This window comes from Gavialis gangeticus, unplaced genomic scaffold (genome assembly GCF_001723915.1).
Source record: "Gavialis gangeticus isolate Ggan-Ray unplaced genomic scaffold, GavGan_comp1, whole genome shotgun sequence".
Classification (NCBI taxonomy): domain Eukaryota; kingdom Metazoa; phylum Chordata; order Crocodylia; family Gavialidae; genus Gavialis; species Gavialis gangeticus.
In genome coordinates, this window is record NW_017729022.1 from 63622855 (window position 1) to 63638509 (window position 15655).

A 15655-nucleotide genomic window follows, 5' to 3' on the forward strand; every position below is an offset into this window, starting at 1 on the left:
GGGGGGGGGCACGGGTGATGGGGGGGAAAGGTGGAGCTCCCCCAAGAAAAGAAGGGGGGGGGGGGGGGAGGTTACATTAAGTATAGGGTGGCCATCACAGAGGACATTCTGGTTTTCTGCTACTCTGACCTCTGTCCTCTATTGATATGAAACCTGACACCTTTATGTTCTCTAGTTTTCTCTTGAAGAGAAAAATAGAGGACATAAAGGCGTTGGGTTTCATATCAATAGAGGACAGAGGACAACCAAACTGTCCTCTATGATGGCCACCCTAATAAAGTATACCCCACTCCCCTAGCTACACAACTTTTCACCCCTATGGGCCTCCTTTCACTCTTGTGGGCCTGCTTCCTCTGGCTTCAGTTTCCATCTCGCCCACCTGCACTCAAATCTCCCCTGTGGCCAGAAAGGTTAGATGCAGCTCCTCCTCTGGGTAGTTGGAGGGACAATGCCCCTGGAAAGTGTTGCTAATCACAGGAGGGTCCTTGCAACTTTGCAAGTAGCTGAGGCATGGCCTAACCAGCTGTTGTCACAGCAACAACATTTGTTGTATAAAGCACCTCTCCTCTTTCTTGATGCCTGTGGTCAAAGTGTTCCTGTTACTAATGACTGGTGGGAGAGAGAACTGGTAGAGACAGATAGGCAAGGAGCACTCCACACAGCCCTCGCCAAGCTGTTTTCTTGTAGGCACTTTTGCTTACAGAGAGGGTGGCCAAGCTGCAGCAAGTGTTCCAAGAGTGGCATGGGCAGCTTTTGTGTGTGGTACACAGCAGATCAGGGAATAGATAGGCAGTATGGTGGCAGACAGAGCAGAGAGCAGATAGCAGAGCAGCAGATCAAGCAGGGAGCATAGGACAGGAAATAGACTGCTGAGCAGTGGATCTGGCAGGAGAAAGGGATTGAAAGTGGCACTCAGGGAGGGTGCAGAGCTAACCTGTGACATGCCTGCCAAAAAGGGTGGCCCCCGCCACCTTACAGCCTGGCAGACCAACCCCAGATGATCAGGTTCTGAACTGAGCTCAACCCTTACAAAAGCTGCTGGGAGAGGGTCAGCCCCAGTGCTGGGACTCTTTTGTGTATGCACCCAATAGGCAAGGATGTACAAGCTTCCTACAGACACTGCCTTTCCTCCTGCCCATGCATCTCAGCCCTGCTTGGGAAGTCCCCCCCTCCACAGAGCCCATCCTGCTGTTGGCTTTGGTGGCAGGGTGTTAGGATGGGACAGGTGATGCTGGAATACAGCTGTGGACACAAACCTCACTGCCAGCTCTGCGTGCAGCCCCAGAGACTGGACTTCTCCATTGTGCCAGTTGATCTAGAGGCCTCCAAAGAAGACCACTTGCAGCTCATGGCTGTGCTGGGTTACATGCAGACAGGCAACACCAAAGGGAACGAGACTGCAGGATCCATGGTGTAAGAGTGGTCACAAGGTCCTGTGTATTATGTCTCCCCTGCAGAGCCGTGGCAAGGAAGTTTGGTGCCTGGGCCAAAGCCCACAGCAGCAGCCCGCCCTCGTCCCATGCACAGATCTGGGGCTGGGCCGTGCCTGTTGGCGCCCCTTTGCTTTGGTGCCTGGAGTAGTGTCTCTGCTCACCCCACCCTTTGCTACGGCACTGCTCCCCTGTCCATTCCCCCTGACTCATGGTGACAGAGGCTGAATGTAGCTTTGCGCCTGTTTTGGTTATGTCTGGGGCAGCACCTGGTGCATATCAGCATAAAGCATGGTGCAATGCAAACAAAACAGAAACTGAGGCTGCATGGTAGGTTCCTACCTTGCTCGTGATCTCTAACAGCAACGGCAACATAGCAACAGTATCTGATACATCATTCAACCCATGGTTACCAAAGCAACCATGGCTGTGGGCAGCGAATCTTATTTCAGCGGTAGAGAGTCCTCCCACGCACAATGGACAAGGGAATCCTTGTTCCATGCAACTGGATGCAGTGACTGCTCTGCCCCCCAGCCTTTATTCTCAGATCCTTAACTCGCTTACCCACTGCACCTTCTTTCTCTGGGCCCTACAGAGAGATCTGCCCTGGTAAGAGGTGCCCATTCAATCAGACCTGGAGCCTTGAGTCATCTCATGCACAGAACAGGTGCAGCATGAACAGCAGGGCTGCAAGGGTCCCATACCCACCGCCATCTGGAGGGACCATATATAAGGAAAGTGGGGACCTCACTTAATCTCAGTCTACTCTTAAGATTTTTGCTGGGCTTGTCTGTGAAGGAGGCAACTGGACCAGGAACTTCAAAAAAGCCCCATGATTTCAGGTGCCTCATTTGTAGGGAGCCTAACTTGAGTTTAAGGGAGCCTCGTTCTCAGAAACTGCCAAGCATTCACCATCTGAAAGTCAGGCCCTATTGAAGCACCCAAATCACTCCTTACTTGTAGCAGGTCACTGAAGTTCATGTGCGACAGGGTGGTCCTATGGGATGGGCATCAGGTGCAGGGGACAGACTGAAGTAAAAGTGCCCTGCAGTGTTGGTTTCAGCAGCTTTTCTGAAGTTCGCACAACTATTTTAGTGAAAAGAGAAAAAGAGGGAAAGCTCCACTTTCCGATTCATTCTCCACATCAGAAATTGGCCCAAGGGGCAAGGACAGCTGAAGAATCCCCTCTATCCCTGCTCTGCCACCTCCACATCCAGAAAAAAATCCAGAAAAAACCTGGCTTCCTCAGGAGGGCTTAGCATTGGAAATCAAGGCTCTTTAGATGTAGGTCCCACCAACAGGATGTTGAAAACAGCTGAACCATCATCTGAGTGGCAGTTGTCACCGTGACCTTATTTGTGGCATAAAGAGCCCTGCTTCTCCTTCAGCGGGGGGAAGCCCTGGAGTGCCTGTGGCTGGGGTGCCCCTGTTACTACAGAACAAAAGGGGAAAAGGTGAGCACGCAGCAGGTGATGTGCTCGCCCTGTGGGGTCATGTTCTCCGAGCCGCCCTTTACCCGCACAGCCCTTGAATTCTCAGGCCTCCATCTGAGATGATCTCAGCCCTTGTGAAACTTGGCAGAGCATCGGCACTAGTGTCTGGACAGCTCTGATTACATCCAGGACAGGTTGGGACAATGAAAGCCTCCCACACAGGCCCTCCGCCATGACAAGGTGCCTCAGCCCTGCAGGGATGTGGGGAAGCCACATTTTAGGACCAGCAGGGAGTTCCCTCTCCATAGGCTGCTGTGTTCCTGGCTTTGTTGCTGAGGCAGTTGACAAGTGGGTCAGTTAATAAATCCCAGTGGACACAATTCCCATAGAAAGCAAACAAAGATGACTTCATTGCAGCTCTAGGGACTGGAGATTTACCGATCTAATGGGAACTAATGGGACAGTCAAATAAGAAGGCCAGCTTCTTGCCTAAAGCTCACGCTGTGTTAAACACACATGAGCAGTGTCACCTGATGGCACTGCACAAGGTGAAACCCCTGACAATCCTATGTTTCTGCGACCAGGTGCTGTGGCAGCTTGGGGAAGCAGCTGAGATTCATGGGCTTCAATGTGCAACAGTGCTGCAACAGGCTCCACATGCGCAGGCTTAATGCAATGCAAGCTGAATTTTGCTCCTCGGGTGCTTCAGGTGTGCATATGTGCATGTGTATGCATCCGGACATGTGTGTACAGAGGGGAGGCATGCCTCCATTGCTGGAAGGTGAGGGGTACTCCCAAAGTCTCCGAGTAACCTCTACCATACCAGAAGAGCATAGGAAGGACCCTATCTTAGACTTTTGCTTTGCCCATGGAGAATGCTTTTTAGGTTGGTGGCAGCTGACAAGTCACATGGCCTGTGGGAGGCAAAGCAGCTGTGTTAGTAGGGTAAAGCATTGTTTTTTGTTTCCGTGATGGGAAGTCCTCAGGGCCCGCAGGTAGGCTGTCCCGGTTACTACTGAGTGGAAGAAAATGGCAAGGCAACCAGCTGGGGTCAGTGACTGTCTCTTCTCAGGTTGTATTCATGTCTACATGTATTCACATACATCCTCCTGGCCCCAACCTCAGATCCAATGGTTTCATAACACATGCAGGTTAGAGTTACAGAAGTCTTCAGGCAACTTAGGCAGGTATATGGGGACTTGATTTACAGATGAGCTGGAGCAGACTGAACATCTAAATTCCCACTGATTTTCACCATTGCAGATTTGGCTTTTTAGGTTCCATCTACACAGCTTCTCTCCCAGCTGCTGGACTTGCCCTGGCAAAATAAGCCCTGTCCACTTGCTCCTACTGGGTGCATCAGAGACAGGAAATTAGACTAAGCAGACAGCTCAGGAGCAGCTCCAAGTGACTTGAAGTAGACCTGAGACCTCTTCAATGCCCAATTTTAGGCTCTCCTGAGACACAGAGCCTGACCTTGGGTGGACATGCTCATGGCTACTCTAAAATGATTACTTGGCCTACTTCTGGCATGCCCAGCAGGAGTGAGTTGGTGGTGCTTATCCTGTCAGCATTGACCCCAGGGTAAGGAGAGAAGCCATGAAGACATGTCTGTGTCCTAGGGAGAAGTTCCCATTCCACACCCAGGGGACTGGAGTTCCCTGGTTACAGACACAGCAGGGAAAGCACAAACAGCAGGATTAGGAACTCCCTGTCTGCCACTTCTAGGCTAAAGAAGGCAATTCTTCCTCCTCTCTGAAGCCTTTCAGCTGAGACTGATATGAATGAGATGGTGGTGTGGGGGTTCGTGCATCCTCTGTCTGATGAGCTGGGTTGAAAACAGGTGATCACAAACCACTCCCTGATGTATTTGTCTGCCTGGAGAAGAAAATCACAGATTCCTAGGCCTGAATGTGGCCAGGGGACTAACCCTCTTAGGGCCCAAATATAGCAGTAGTAGTAGTTTATTATTATTAGTATCCATTATATAAATACATAAAACATCAAAACAAAAGTTCTGATGTCACCACTTTGCTGCTTCTACCTCCAAGCAAATGGCCACCTGCTACTTCATCACAATCCATTGTGTCTGCAAAGGAGGACTTACCCCAACCTATACGCCTGGTGCCGCAGGTGGGCATCTCATAATCCTTTTCTATACAGCTTTGCACTAGGTATTGTGCAACAACAGGAGACTGCGCAGTGGGGTATGGACCATAAAGTAGCTGGAAGTCTCTGGATTCCAAATCCAGCGGGTCAGCAGCTAAAAACCTCATGATTCCTCATGATCTCCTTTTCTAAAAGCTTGTGGCTTCTTTGCCTTTCTCTCTCTGATTGAGTGCACTTCCTGCAGAGACCAGCCTCCTCACTTCCCTCTGACTGAAACCCAATCCCCTGGAGATAACAGTCATCATGGGGACACCACAACCTTGATGCCAAAAGCGCTCTATTGACTGCTCTAGTAACACCGAGACTCTGTGATCAGCTCCACTCAAATGACAATACCACTTTTAGCTGTTAAGCTCATTAGCATGCTTCACATTGCATTAATATTAATAGTAACTTCCTTCAGTTGGGTCACGAGCTGCAGCATCTGGTTTCACTTCTATGCTCCTAATCTGATTTTATCTTCAATTTGCCTCAGCGACTGTTACCCAACCCCCATACTGCTCATTCTCTGCCTCTGGTGCCCACCACCCCTCCTGTTACACTAGATCCTTTGCCTTTATCTCCAGACTGCCTACACAGGAGACAGGTGGTGCCATTTTCAAAGAATGGCACCAGCAACGTGGACAAGTCACATCTCTGCCTTGCTGCACTGATAATGGGGAACACACTGCAGAGCTTGCTGTTGTCTTTTGCATCCTGCCACCAGGCGCACACCACCTCAGAAGTACAACGAGGAGTTTCAGCTGAACTTTGTGCTGCCTCAGCAGCAACAGTTTCAGATGCGTGTGCTTCCCACTACACAGCAAGTTAAGCCCCCGAGCAGTCTGAAAACAAACCAAGATGCCGAGTGTGAGGAAGACAAAGCCAATGAGATTCACACTCCACAGACCATCTGTTCTGGGCCTAAGAAGCTACAGAGGCAATGCACCAATATAAGACATCCTTTGCCAGTGGAGAAATCTGCGGCCACAACTGTCTGGAAGCTCCATCTCTGATGGTTCCTGGTCTGTTGCAAATCCATTTGGTGTAGGCAAGTTGCCCACTAGGGTTGGTGTGATGGAAATATGTACCGCCATTACAAAGATACTCCCGCAGCATTTAGAAGGGATGTAAATCCTCAGGCAGTTATTGAAGTCTTCACCCATGTGGGGTTCCTTAATTGCTCTGGAACAACTGATAGAATCCATAGTCCCATTCATTGCCCCCTTCTCAAGCCTTGGGGCTCATAAATTGGAAGAGATATTCCGCCACTGGGCTCCAAGGCCTAGTCAATCGCTGTGGGCAGATTCATTAGTGCTAATGCAGGCTGGTTTAGAAAAGGACATGGCATTCAAATTTGTAGGAACTCTCCCCTGTTTTCCCTAACAAAGGACATTTTTCTGGGGTCACAAAGCACATGGCTATTAACAGTGTGAGCTAGTTTTAAGGGTGAGCAACTGCAGTAATTGCATGAGCCTAAACCCTGTGGTTGAGATTTAGTTAGAGCAAGTCACCTAATATGGGGAGTGGGAAAGGGAGAGGCTCATGCCTTGACCTGTGCTCAGGGCCACCATAAATCTAAGCCTGGCTCCAGGGGACCCTGCCTACCCTCTCTTGCAGTGGTTGAGAAAATCTGACAGTGGTCTTCTGGATTTCAGAAAAGAGTGGAGAAACTATTGCCCAAGCAGCTGCTGGATGACAGTACAATGCACCTTTTCAGGAGATTAATAGCTTGGTGCAAACCTAAGGATGGGCAAGCAGCTCCTGATTGGGAATTGAACTGTGCTGTGTTCTGCACAACATCCTTGGGGCCAAGTCTAAAGGTTTCACCAAGGCCTGGCAGGCAGGGACAGAGAGACCTGCACAATTGTTAAAACACCCTGAATGACAGCTCACAATGGGATGTTGTCCGGGAGATCTCATGCTACATACCCGAAGGAAAGGACCTAATTGTCAGGAGTACAACCAGGGTATCAGCAGTCCGAGCTTGACCTCGGAGGGTCACAACTCAGGGGATCAGGAACAGACAAATGTCAGGAATCAAGAGTCCCCAGCTGGGCTTAGGGGGATCAGAAGCAGGTGTCAGAAAGCCGTGGTTTAGAATGGACCGAGATATAGGCAGTCACCCTGGATAGAGCCACAAACCAAGGGGGTCAGGAACAGGAAGCAGGAATCCAGATCAGAGCCACTAGCCAAGGGTCCAGAGCAGGAAGCTATCACTGTACAGGACTAAGTTATGGACAAGCTCCAAACTCGTCACAAGTCAGGAGCCAGTTGTCAGAGGACAGGGTCTAGACCAGACTCAGGAGTAAAGATAGCAGGATCCAGCAAGTCAGTTTGGAGAAAAGGGGTCCAAGCTGGAGTCTGGGGAACAAGGAACCAGCAGCCAGAAACCAGGAAACTAGGAACAAGGACTAGACAGAGAGACATCTGTCCTATTTAGTAGCCTCCTGAGCACTGAAAGAGCTACTGCTTATAAGCAGGCAGCCATGCCCATGCAGGCAACTGGGGCCAGCTCAGGGTAGTTAGGCTGCTGACAGCCAAGTCCACACTGATAACTGCGGCCAGTCTGGGGGCAATGCAGTTTGCCTACTGCCCTGGCTCCTGGCACTAATGGTTTGATCTGGTGCTTGTGGAACCGCAGCTTGAGGATTCTGCTTTGGGAGCCCTGCAGGCAGCCATGAATGTTAAGTGTCATGGTACCTCCCTTTCACCTTGGGGTTTCTATGCAGAGACTGCTGTGACTGGTTCCTGTGGGTTTGATAAATGCTGGGTATCTTCAGACCAACATTAACTCAGGCCTGTGTCCTCCTTCCAGCTGGGTGGGGCCTCTGGTCATGGAGCAAGTAGAGGTCTATGAGACTGGAGCAGGTTAGGGGGCTGAAGAGGTAAAGTGGCTGTTTTCTGGCTCTCCAACACAGTGGTGGACAATGTGAGGGCACAACGCTCCTCTCAGCCCTATGCAATGTCTGCCTATGCCCCTGTTGCACACATTTTGCAATAGTGAGTTGCACCTCCATCACAGAACTGGACTGCTTTGTCTGTTCTGTCTGCTTGCCACTACGTCTGCATTTCTACTCCCACCCTTTCCCCTCCTCTTGCTAAGACTCCCATGCCACAACCAAGGCTTTCTCTAGGGATCTCCTTAGTTAGGTTGAGCCCCCTCTCTTCCAGCTTCCTGAATTTCAAGCTCTTGTTCTTCTCCTCCATGGAGAACTTTCTTCTTTCCCTCCAGCCCGCTCCTACATCTTGTCAACACCTTTGCAAACCTGAACACCTCACCCATGTGCACTTTCTGGGCCTCCAAGCTCACCAGATGGTAGGCCAGCATCAGCCAGGAGCTCCTTGAAGGTCTGGAGGCTTCAAGTGCTGACCCTGAAAGGCTCATTGTTCAGTGCCCAGGTTCTCAGAGACGATGATTTTTCCACCTTACAACTTTCAGGATGCTTCTCCCAGAGCTTCTTCCTGGCCTTGGGAGCCCAGGAAGATGGGAAGAATTTCTTCAGCTCCTTCTTTGCCTTGGAGGTGCATCAGGTTTTACAGCTACTTTGAGCTGTGTGAGGCTTGACCTGCGGGTTGCCTGCTGCTTTACCATGTGTTAAACGTGAGGAAGTGGAGGTTACCTCAAGGGGCAGAACTCTGGAGCTGGCCTGATGTGCACCGCAGCTTTTGCATAGCTCAGGTGACTTGGCAGACAGTTGTTTAGCTCTTATTGCTGGTACAGCATCAGCAATGGGGGCAAAGCTGAGCTGGCAAAACCTGGGTAGTGACTGAGTTTTCACTTCCATAGGCAGGCTTGAACTTAGAGAGCATGTTGCTGCTCTGTGAGACAAAAAAGCAAAGAAAATACTTTTGTGTGATGTCAAAGGGGAATCCTGATGTGAGCACACTGCTGTTATTTAACAGGATGGGGCCTCCAGAGGTTGGGGGAGAGGGGGCATGGACATGAATGATATCCCAAAATTGCTTGGCCTGGCGTAAAATGGCACTGGATTGAACCAGACACAAAATGCCCCAATTTACATTAGATTCACCTAGATTCAAATGGATGCATAAAGTCCCAGTGGACACAACTCTTTTTGTATTGGGACAACTGGGTTTACTTTGGGGCAAGTTTATATAGCTGAGCCCTAACCCATCTCCAGTGGCTAGCTGGAGACTTAATGCAGTACTTTCAGGAGTTCATCTGCCCTGCTCTTTCTGTTACCCAAAGGAGGGTTTGTCACTGGAAAGCAATGCAAGGTTTCCCTCTTGCCCCCCAAGACTGCAACGTTCCCACAAAGCCAGTAGAGCAAACTGTTAAGGCAGAACCTCCTTTTGGGCGTTGCCCCTAGCAGGAGGATGCTTTGCAGACTGGAAGTACCGGTTACGCATCTGAGCAACTGCATTTGTGGTATGAAGGAAGCCAACCCTCAGGCAGCAATGGAAATCCTGCTGTGTCTGCAGCCAGGGTGTCCCTGTTACTGCCGAGTCAGAGCGTGCCATGTGACATGCTGTGGGGGAGATCTGCCCCATCTTTGCCTGTGTTGCAACAGGCCATGTTTCTCTTACCTCCCACTCTGCTCAGCCCTGCTGGAACTGCTTGCCCTGCAGGAGGAAAAAGGAGCTCCTTCTCTTTTATGCATTGGGTAGTTGGTCCTGATGCTAAGCAGCCCCCTTCCTGGCAGACTCAAGGGCTTCCAGCAATTTGGCTGGAGTGGTCAACCCATTTCAGTTCTGGAAGCAGGAGTCTTCCTAGAGCCTCCACAACTGCCGCAGTGCAAACCTTGGCAATGGAAGAACACAGGAGGCCAAGGTGGAGACCTCCCCTTAGACCCTCTTATTATGCACAGACGAGTTATACTGGAGACACCACCAAACTAAGGTTGAGCAGGACTGCAAGAGCCCTGTTTTATGCCCCATCTCCCCCTTCCTACCTTTTCTATTCCAGGCCTCAAGTTGAAAGCAAGTACCTACCTCAAGGGGGCAAAGCATGGCTGCTGCTTTTGGCTGAGGAACAGGATGTACCTACTGGGGATCCCACCTAGTCTGACCAACTGGGGAGAGGCTACAATGAGTCCATGGAAAGTCAGGCATGGCATCCCCAGCTTGTGCACATGCAGCCCTTCACCACGGAGGATGCAGCACAACTGGAAATCTGGGTGTCAGAGCAAGGACTGCAGCAAGAGGCCGCTTCATGGACCAACAGCAGCTGTGAAGCAACGTGGCCTGCAAGTGGCATGAGTGTACAATCCCACTGAGCTAGCACCAGGGATCTCCGTTACACGGAGACCTGTTTAAGAGATCACTTGTTGAAGTGACATACAGTAGTCAAACATTCAAAACCTAGGCAGAGCTGGGCAGCCTGCAGCATGCATGCCACAAGTGGCATGGGCAGCCTGTGTGCACACATAGCAGATTGGGTAGGAAACAGAAAGCAGAGGAAGGGGAAGCCTGTTACGTGCACAGGCTTAATTTGTGACATGCCTCCTAAAAACGTTGGTCCCTACTGCCCTTGGACATGCCAGGATGCAGGTTGCTTGTACCTCAATCCCTTCACCTCCTCTCGTGCGTGTTATCACAGTCTTTACTGACTTCTTTGTACATTGCATCTCCTATGCAACCTTTGCCTCATTCAAGGCCCAGGGTTGATTGTGCTCTGGGGATGCATACGGACTAGGTAGGACAGGAAACTGTCATCTGTGGGCTCCCTGCCTCATTAAGTGGCTCTTTTTCAATTTATGTAAAAAACAACATGCAGGATTGCTGAGAAAGGGTGGTCTCAGTTCAAGGCAGCTGGAAGTGGCTGTGGAGAACTAGCACTCATTTCTGCCTCTGCCATACAGCTGCCATGCAATGCTGGGAACTTTTTGCAGGGGATCACCAAGTACATATGCCTCATTTATGGGGCTGACAACCTTATCCAATTTACAGAAGTGCTCAGCACTTACAGTTTCAATCAAAGGGAGCTTGCCGAGTGCCAGGAAGGAGGCTATATTAAGATAGCACAGACAACCTCACTTCTGTCATTTCCTGACTTCCTAATGCTTGATTTTGCAACCTTGATGTTCTTACATGGCAGCTTTGTGTGGGATTTTCTAGATCCTTTTCTTTCTTAAGGTAAAACTGAAAAACCATCCAGGAATTTCATCACATGGCATCCTATCAATACTGACATGGGTCATCTGCTAGTTTGGAAACTTTGGAGCTCCACAACTTGAACCAAAGGGGTAGCAGATAGCAGTGCCCTACACGTGCTTATTATTAAAGGGGGACAGGATGCTTCAAATATTTGTAAATAAGGTATTTGCTGATAGCAGTGAAATGGTGAGACTCTTAGGTTCCCATCCAGGTTTTGGAGAGGTGTACTGCAGCAGGCACAGACTTCTGCCCTTTCCCATCATACTTAACTTACGTGCCCTACAAGTGGTCCCTGTCCTGTGTGACCTCCTCATTGACTCCAAACCCTAGTCCTGTTTCAAGCACCTTGTCAGCTCCAAGGCTGTGTAGAGCAACTGTTGAAGAAGTAAAGTGCAAAGACGATCAGTAAGCAACATAAGCAGCCCTGAAAAGGTTGTTTCCAAGGTGAGAAAGGCTCAGGCTCCTTCAGTTTTGCACAAATGTTTAAAAGTAGGTGAGAAAGAATGTCTCAGAGATTTACTTAAGGTGTAGTAGACCCCTTCCTTAGGATAAGTCAGGGTTTACTCTACCATGTCTCTGTCCCAGGCTAACAATTGGCAGAGTATCCACTCAGTGTAGTCATGCTTCCACAAAGCCCCAGATGCTGCAGTAGAGCTTCTGAACCAGGGTGCCATTGTACCACGAGGAGCTATGAGATTCACTGAAGGGGTTCCTTGGGGTGCCAAGCAATGTTGGTGCTGTTAGGTGTGCAGACACCTATGTGATTCACAAGACAAACCCAGAGATTTCAAAATGAACCCATCCTGTCAAAGACGTTCTGACCTGCTGTGGTCTTTCTGAATTCTTTGCAACAGAAGAATTGCTCAATTAAAAAAAACAGAAAAAGCAAGTGAAAGGTAAGAGCTGGTATTTTCTGAGGGGTGCCCTGATAATGAGTTGTGCTTTGACTCTAAAAAAGATTGAGAACCAGCGTTAGCGTTTGATTGAGAACAGCAGTGTTTCTCAACCTGCGGATTACAACCCAAAAGTGGGCTGCAAGAATATAGGAAAGAGTTGAGAACAAATTTAAAAAATGGATCAACATCTCCTTTAAAGGAGAAAAACGTGGGAAACTGTGGGTTTTCCCTTGCAGGTTATCAGAGTTCCAGGCTGCAAGGGACTCCTTGGGGCTTCCCCCACCCCACACACTGGGGGCAGCAGGTTAAGAGGGGCACTAGGGTGGGACTGGCCATTCATATTTACAAATGGGTCCTGGTATAAAAAAGGTCGAGAACCACTGGTCTATAGCTTTGACATTGCCTCAAACTAGAAGGCCAGAAAGAACCAGGAGACAAGCTTCACAATAGCATAAGCAACCCACTCGACCTTGTAGACTGCTGCCTCGCAAGCCGGCCAAACTCCAATTCTCAGATAGCTAGCAGCGGTAACAAACAGTACCAGAATGAGAGGGGACAGAACCCAAATGGCATCCTGAATCCAAGCAATGGCAAATAGCAGCATAAACTTCCAAAGTATCATTGGGTATGCTTTGCTTGGTTAATCTGCAGAGACAACTTTCCAGAGAGAAAGGACTTTCCTTTTTAACTAAAGATTAAAGGGCTATGGAGAAGGAAGTACTAATAGTCTGTGCCCCAAAGAACTATTTTTGCCAAGTCATCTTTGGCTTCCCCTTTTTTCCTTCCCCCACCAACAGATCCAGCATAACCACCTGCTCCATGCCATGATGGCTGAATGAAGGAGGCCAATTCCAACTCACGCTCGCTCGCATTTTATTATCTCCAGAAAGACGGCGAGTGTCAGAGAACAACAACATGGGACACGAGTGGTGAGAGGCTCAAGGGCACTGTCCCTCACCCCCGGCACAACCAATCAGCATAATTTATACAAACACTTCAATAAATAAATAAATAAATAAAACTGTACAGACAAAGCAGCAAGGAATGATTTTCTGGGGCTGTGGCACATTCACAGCACTGACAATACCAATGCTACTCCACGCACAGCCATCTAGCAGCAGTGGGACAGGGGGACCACGGACCCCTCTCCCATCATCTCAGTGGCCTGGCCCAGAGACAAAAAAGGCTGTACAGTTCACTACTGATGTGCTTCATTGTCTAGTCAGAAAAGCCCTTTCCCTACATTTTCCTCCCACCCACAGGAAAGGGTGTTTGGAGATTGTTACTGATCTGCTATAAGTAGTTACAGCAGGTCTGGCTCATTATGGCACAGGTAAACTAGGACAGGCTCCTGGTTCCTCATCCTCAACACCTCTAGGAACACCAAATTAAGCTAGTGCAGTGACAAGAGTCAGAGCTGAGGACAGTCCCTACAGAGCAAGAAACCATACTTCTCTTCATTAAAAGGGCAGGGCAGACTCTCTCGTTCACCATCCCACCTGACTCAGGTGCACTCCCACCCCTTTCCGGGTCCTAGGTGGGGAGCCCCACCACTGGGCACAGGGTGGGGGCAGGAGAGGTAATAAAAACAGCACCAGCTACTCCCCTGGCAAGGACTCACTGTGGGTGCCCGGGGGAGCACAACAGCTGCAGTTCAAAAACCAGTGAAGGACATAGCAGTAAAGGCCGCCACTGGTCACGTAAGAGAGAGAAAATAAGACATAACACAACTGGGCCCCACCCCAGGAGTGGGGAGGAGGGCAAACGGACACTGGTTTGGCCTGTAAATGCTACTCCCACCCCGTGCACACAAAAAGTTAATGAAAGACTCCCAAGTCTCCTTTAGAGTCACTGGTAGCAGACTTGACTGAAGGGACAGGGTTTTATCAGCAAAATTCAGTACCTGGCAGCTTGGAGGAAGGACAATTCATACCATGCCTCTCCCCTCAAAAACCAAAGTACTGGTATGCAAAGAAACAGGAATGGTGGAAAAAGGCAGGGAGAGAGAAGTAGGAATGGGTGATAAGATGGTGTGGGACTAAGCTCCCTTCCCCCTTAAACAACTTTCTAGTCATCCAGGCCCGGTATTAAGTCTGCAATGCTGTCCACATAATAGTTGGGCACCAGATCCTTTGCAGCAGGGCTATCGCTGGCCATGTAGGCCTGTGCCTCCTCCAGACGTGACACGCCTGTCAGGGTCAGGACAGTGGCAAGACCACAGTTCTTGCCGAAGAGGATATCTGTCTCCAAGCGATCACCCACCATAAGGGTGCGGGAGGGGTCCACGCCAAAGCGCTCAACGATGCAGTCAAACATGTAGGTGTTTGGCTTCCCCACCACCAGCGCTTTGCGTCCTGATGCGGTTTCTACAGCAGCTGTGAGGCTCCCTGTCCCTAAAGGGAAGGGAAAGAGAGATGCCCATACATCAATAATATGTCAATGACTAAGTACACTACCAACCAAAGCCAAGGCAGAAGTGCAGCAAAAGCACCTGTGGTGTTCCAGGGAGCGGGACAAGCTACAGGCCCTGCAGCTGGGAATCTCCTGAGGATTGCTGGCCCTTACACCCAGGATGCAGAACCACACCTCCTTTTGGGGCATGTAACTTTGGAGAGCAAACCCCACACAACAGGCACCTGGCCCACAACTGGGGATCCTAATACCCCAGCCCTTATTAAAAGCCGGAGCTGCTGGTCTGGTGCACTGTGAGGACTACATTAGATGCACTTTGCTCAAAAGCAGGGTGCTAGCAATTGAATCACTGGAATCTTATGAGGGTGAGAGGCTGCATGCAGGTCCCTTGACACTTTGGTGGGTGAGTGTTGCCTGTATGTGTTGGGTGTGGGTGCAGGGGTCCATATGTGAGGGCAGCATTGGGGTGAGAGGGTCAACAAGAAGTATGTGTGTGGGGGAGTTCATCCCTACACCCACTCCCAGCCCCCCCACACCACTATGAATAGGGGGCACATGTAGGGAAGGGTACAGGGAGCATGTGTGGTGGGGAGGGGGTGTTGGGAGCAGCTGTAGGAATGAATAAGGAGGTGTGAAGGGAGCACATGTAGGAACAAGCAGGGGATGCATGTCACGGGGGCAGCTATGGGAGCATGTGCATGGAGGAGGGTGTGTAGAGGAGCCATGTGGGGCATGTAAGGAAGGTATCTGTGTGTGGGGTGCAGGTGCACATGTGCATGGGGGGGCAGCCCCAGGCCAGGGGGATATGAAGGGCTCCTCTCTCCCCCCCAGAGGGCCCCAGGGCAGCAGCTCAGGGCTGGGATGGAAGTCCACCTGCATGCATGAGAAGGTGCAGGCTGCAAGCAGGCCTCCCCTCCCCGCCCCCCATCCCATGCGGCCCCTCACCCGGGGTGCGCTGCCCGTTGCTGAGTGGGTGCCAGGGGTCGGGGTCGGTGGCCACCAGTAGGCAGCGTGGGTCGCGCAAGTAGGCGCAGGCCTGGGCCAGCTTCGCGAAGGTGAACTGGTCATCGTAGCCCACCAGCACGGCACGCACCGCCGTCTCCTCCTCCTCCTCCTCCTCCTCCCCGGCCAGGCGCAGCCCGGCGGCCCGCAGCTCCCCACGCAACCCCTCCCCGCCCAGCACGAAGACGCGGCCGGGCCCGGCGTCCCCCGCAGC

At 50.6% G+C, this 15655-nt stretch overlaps 1 protein-coding gene across 1 annotated transcript in view; it reads right to left on the reverse strand.

Annotated features, from left to right (window-relative positions):
- Positions 1–12883: 12883 nt before the first annotated feature.
- The window catches only part of PDXP (pyridoxal phosphatase), a gene marked incomplete at its 5' end in the record, with an annotated part of 7992 nt that continues 5220 nt past the window's right edge, over positions 12884–15655 (reverse strand). Inside the window, 2 exons of the mRNA XM_019515809.1 lie at positions 12884–14420; positions 15385–15650. Of these exons, the coding sequence (XP_019371354.1) occupies positions 14095–14420; positions 15385–15650 (592 nt within the window). The remainder of the gene's footprint in view (positions 14421–15384; positions 15651–15655) is intronic.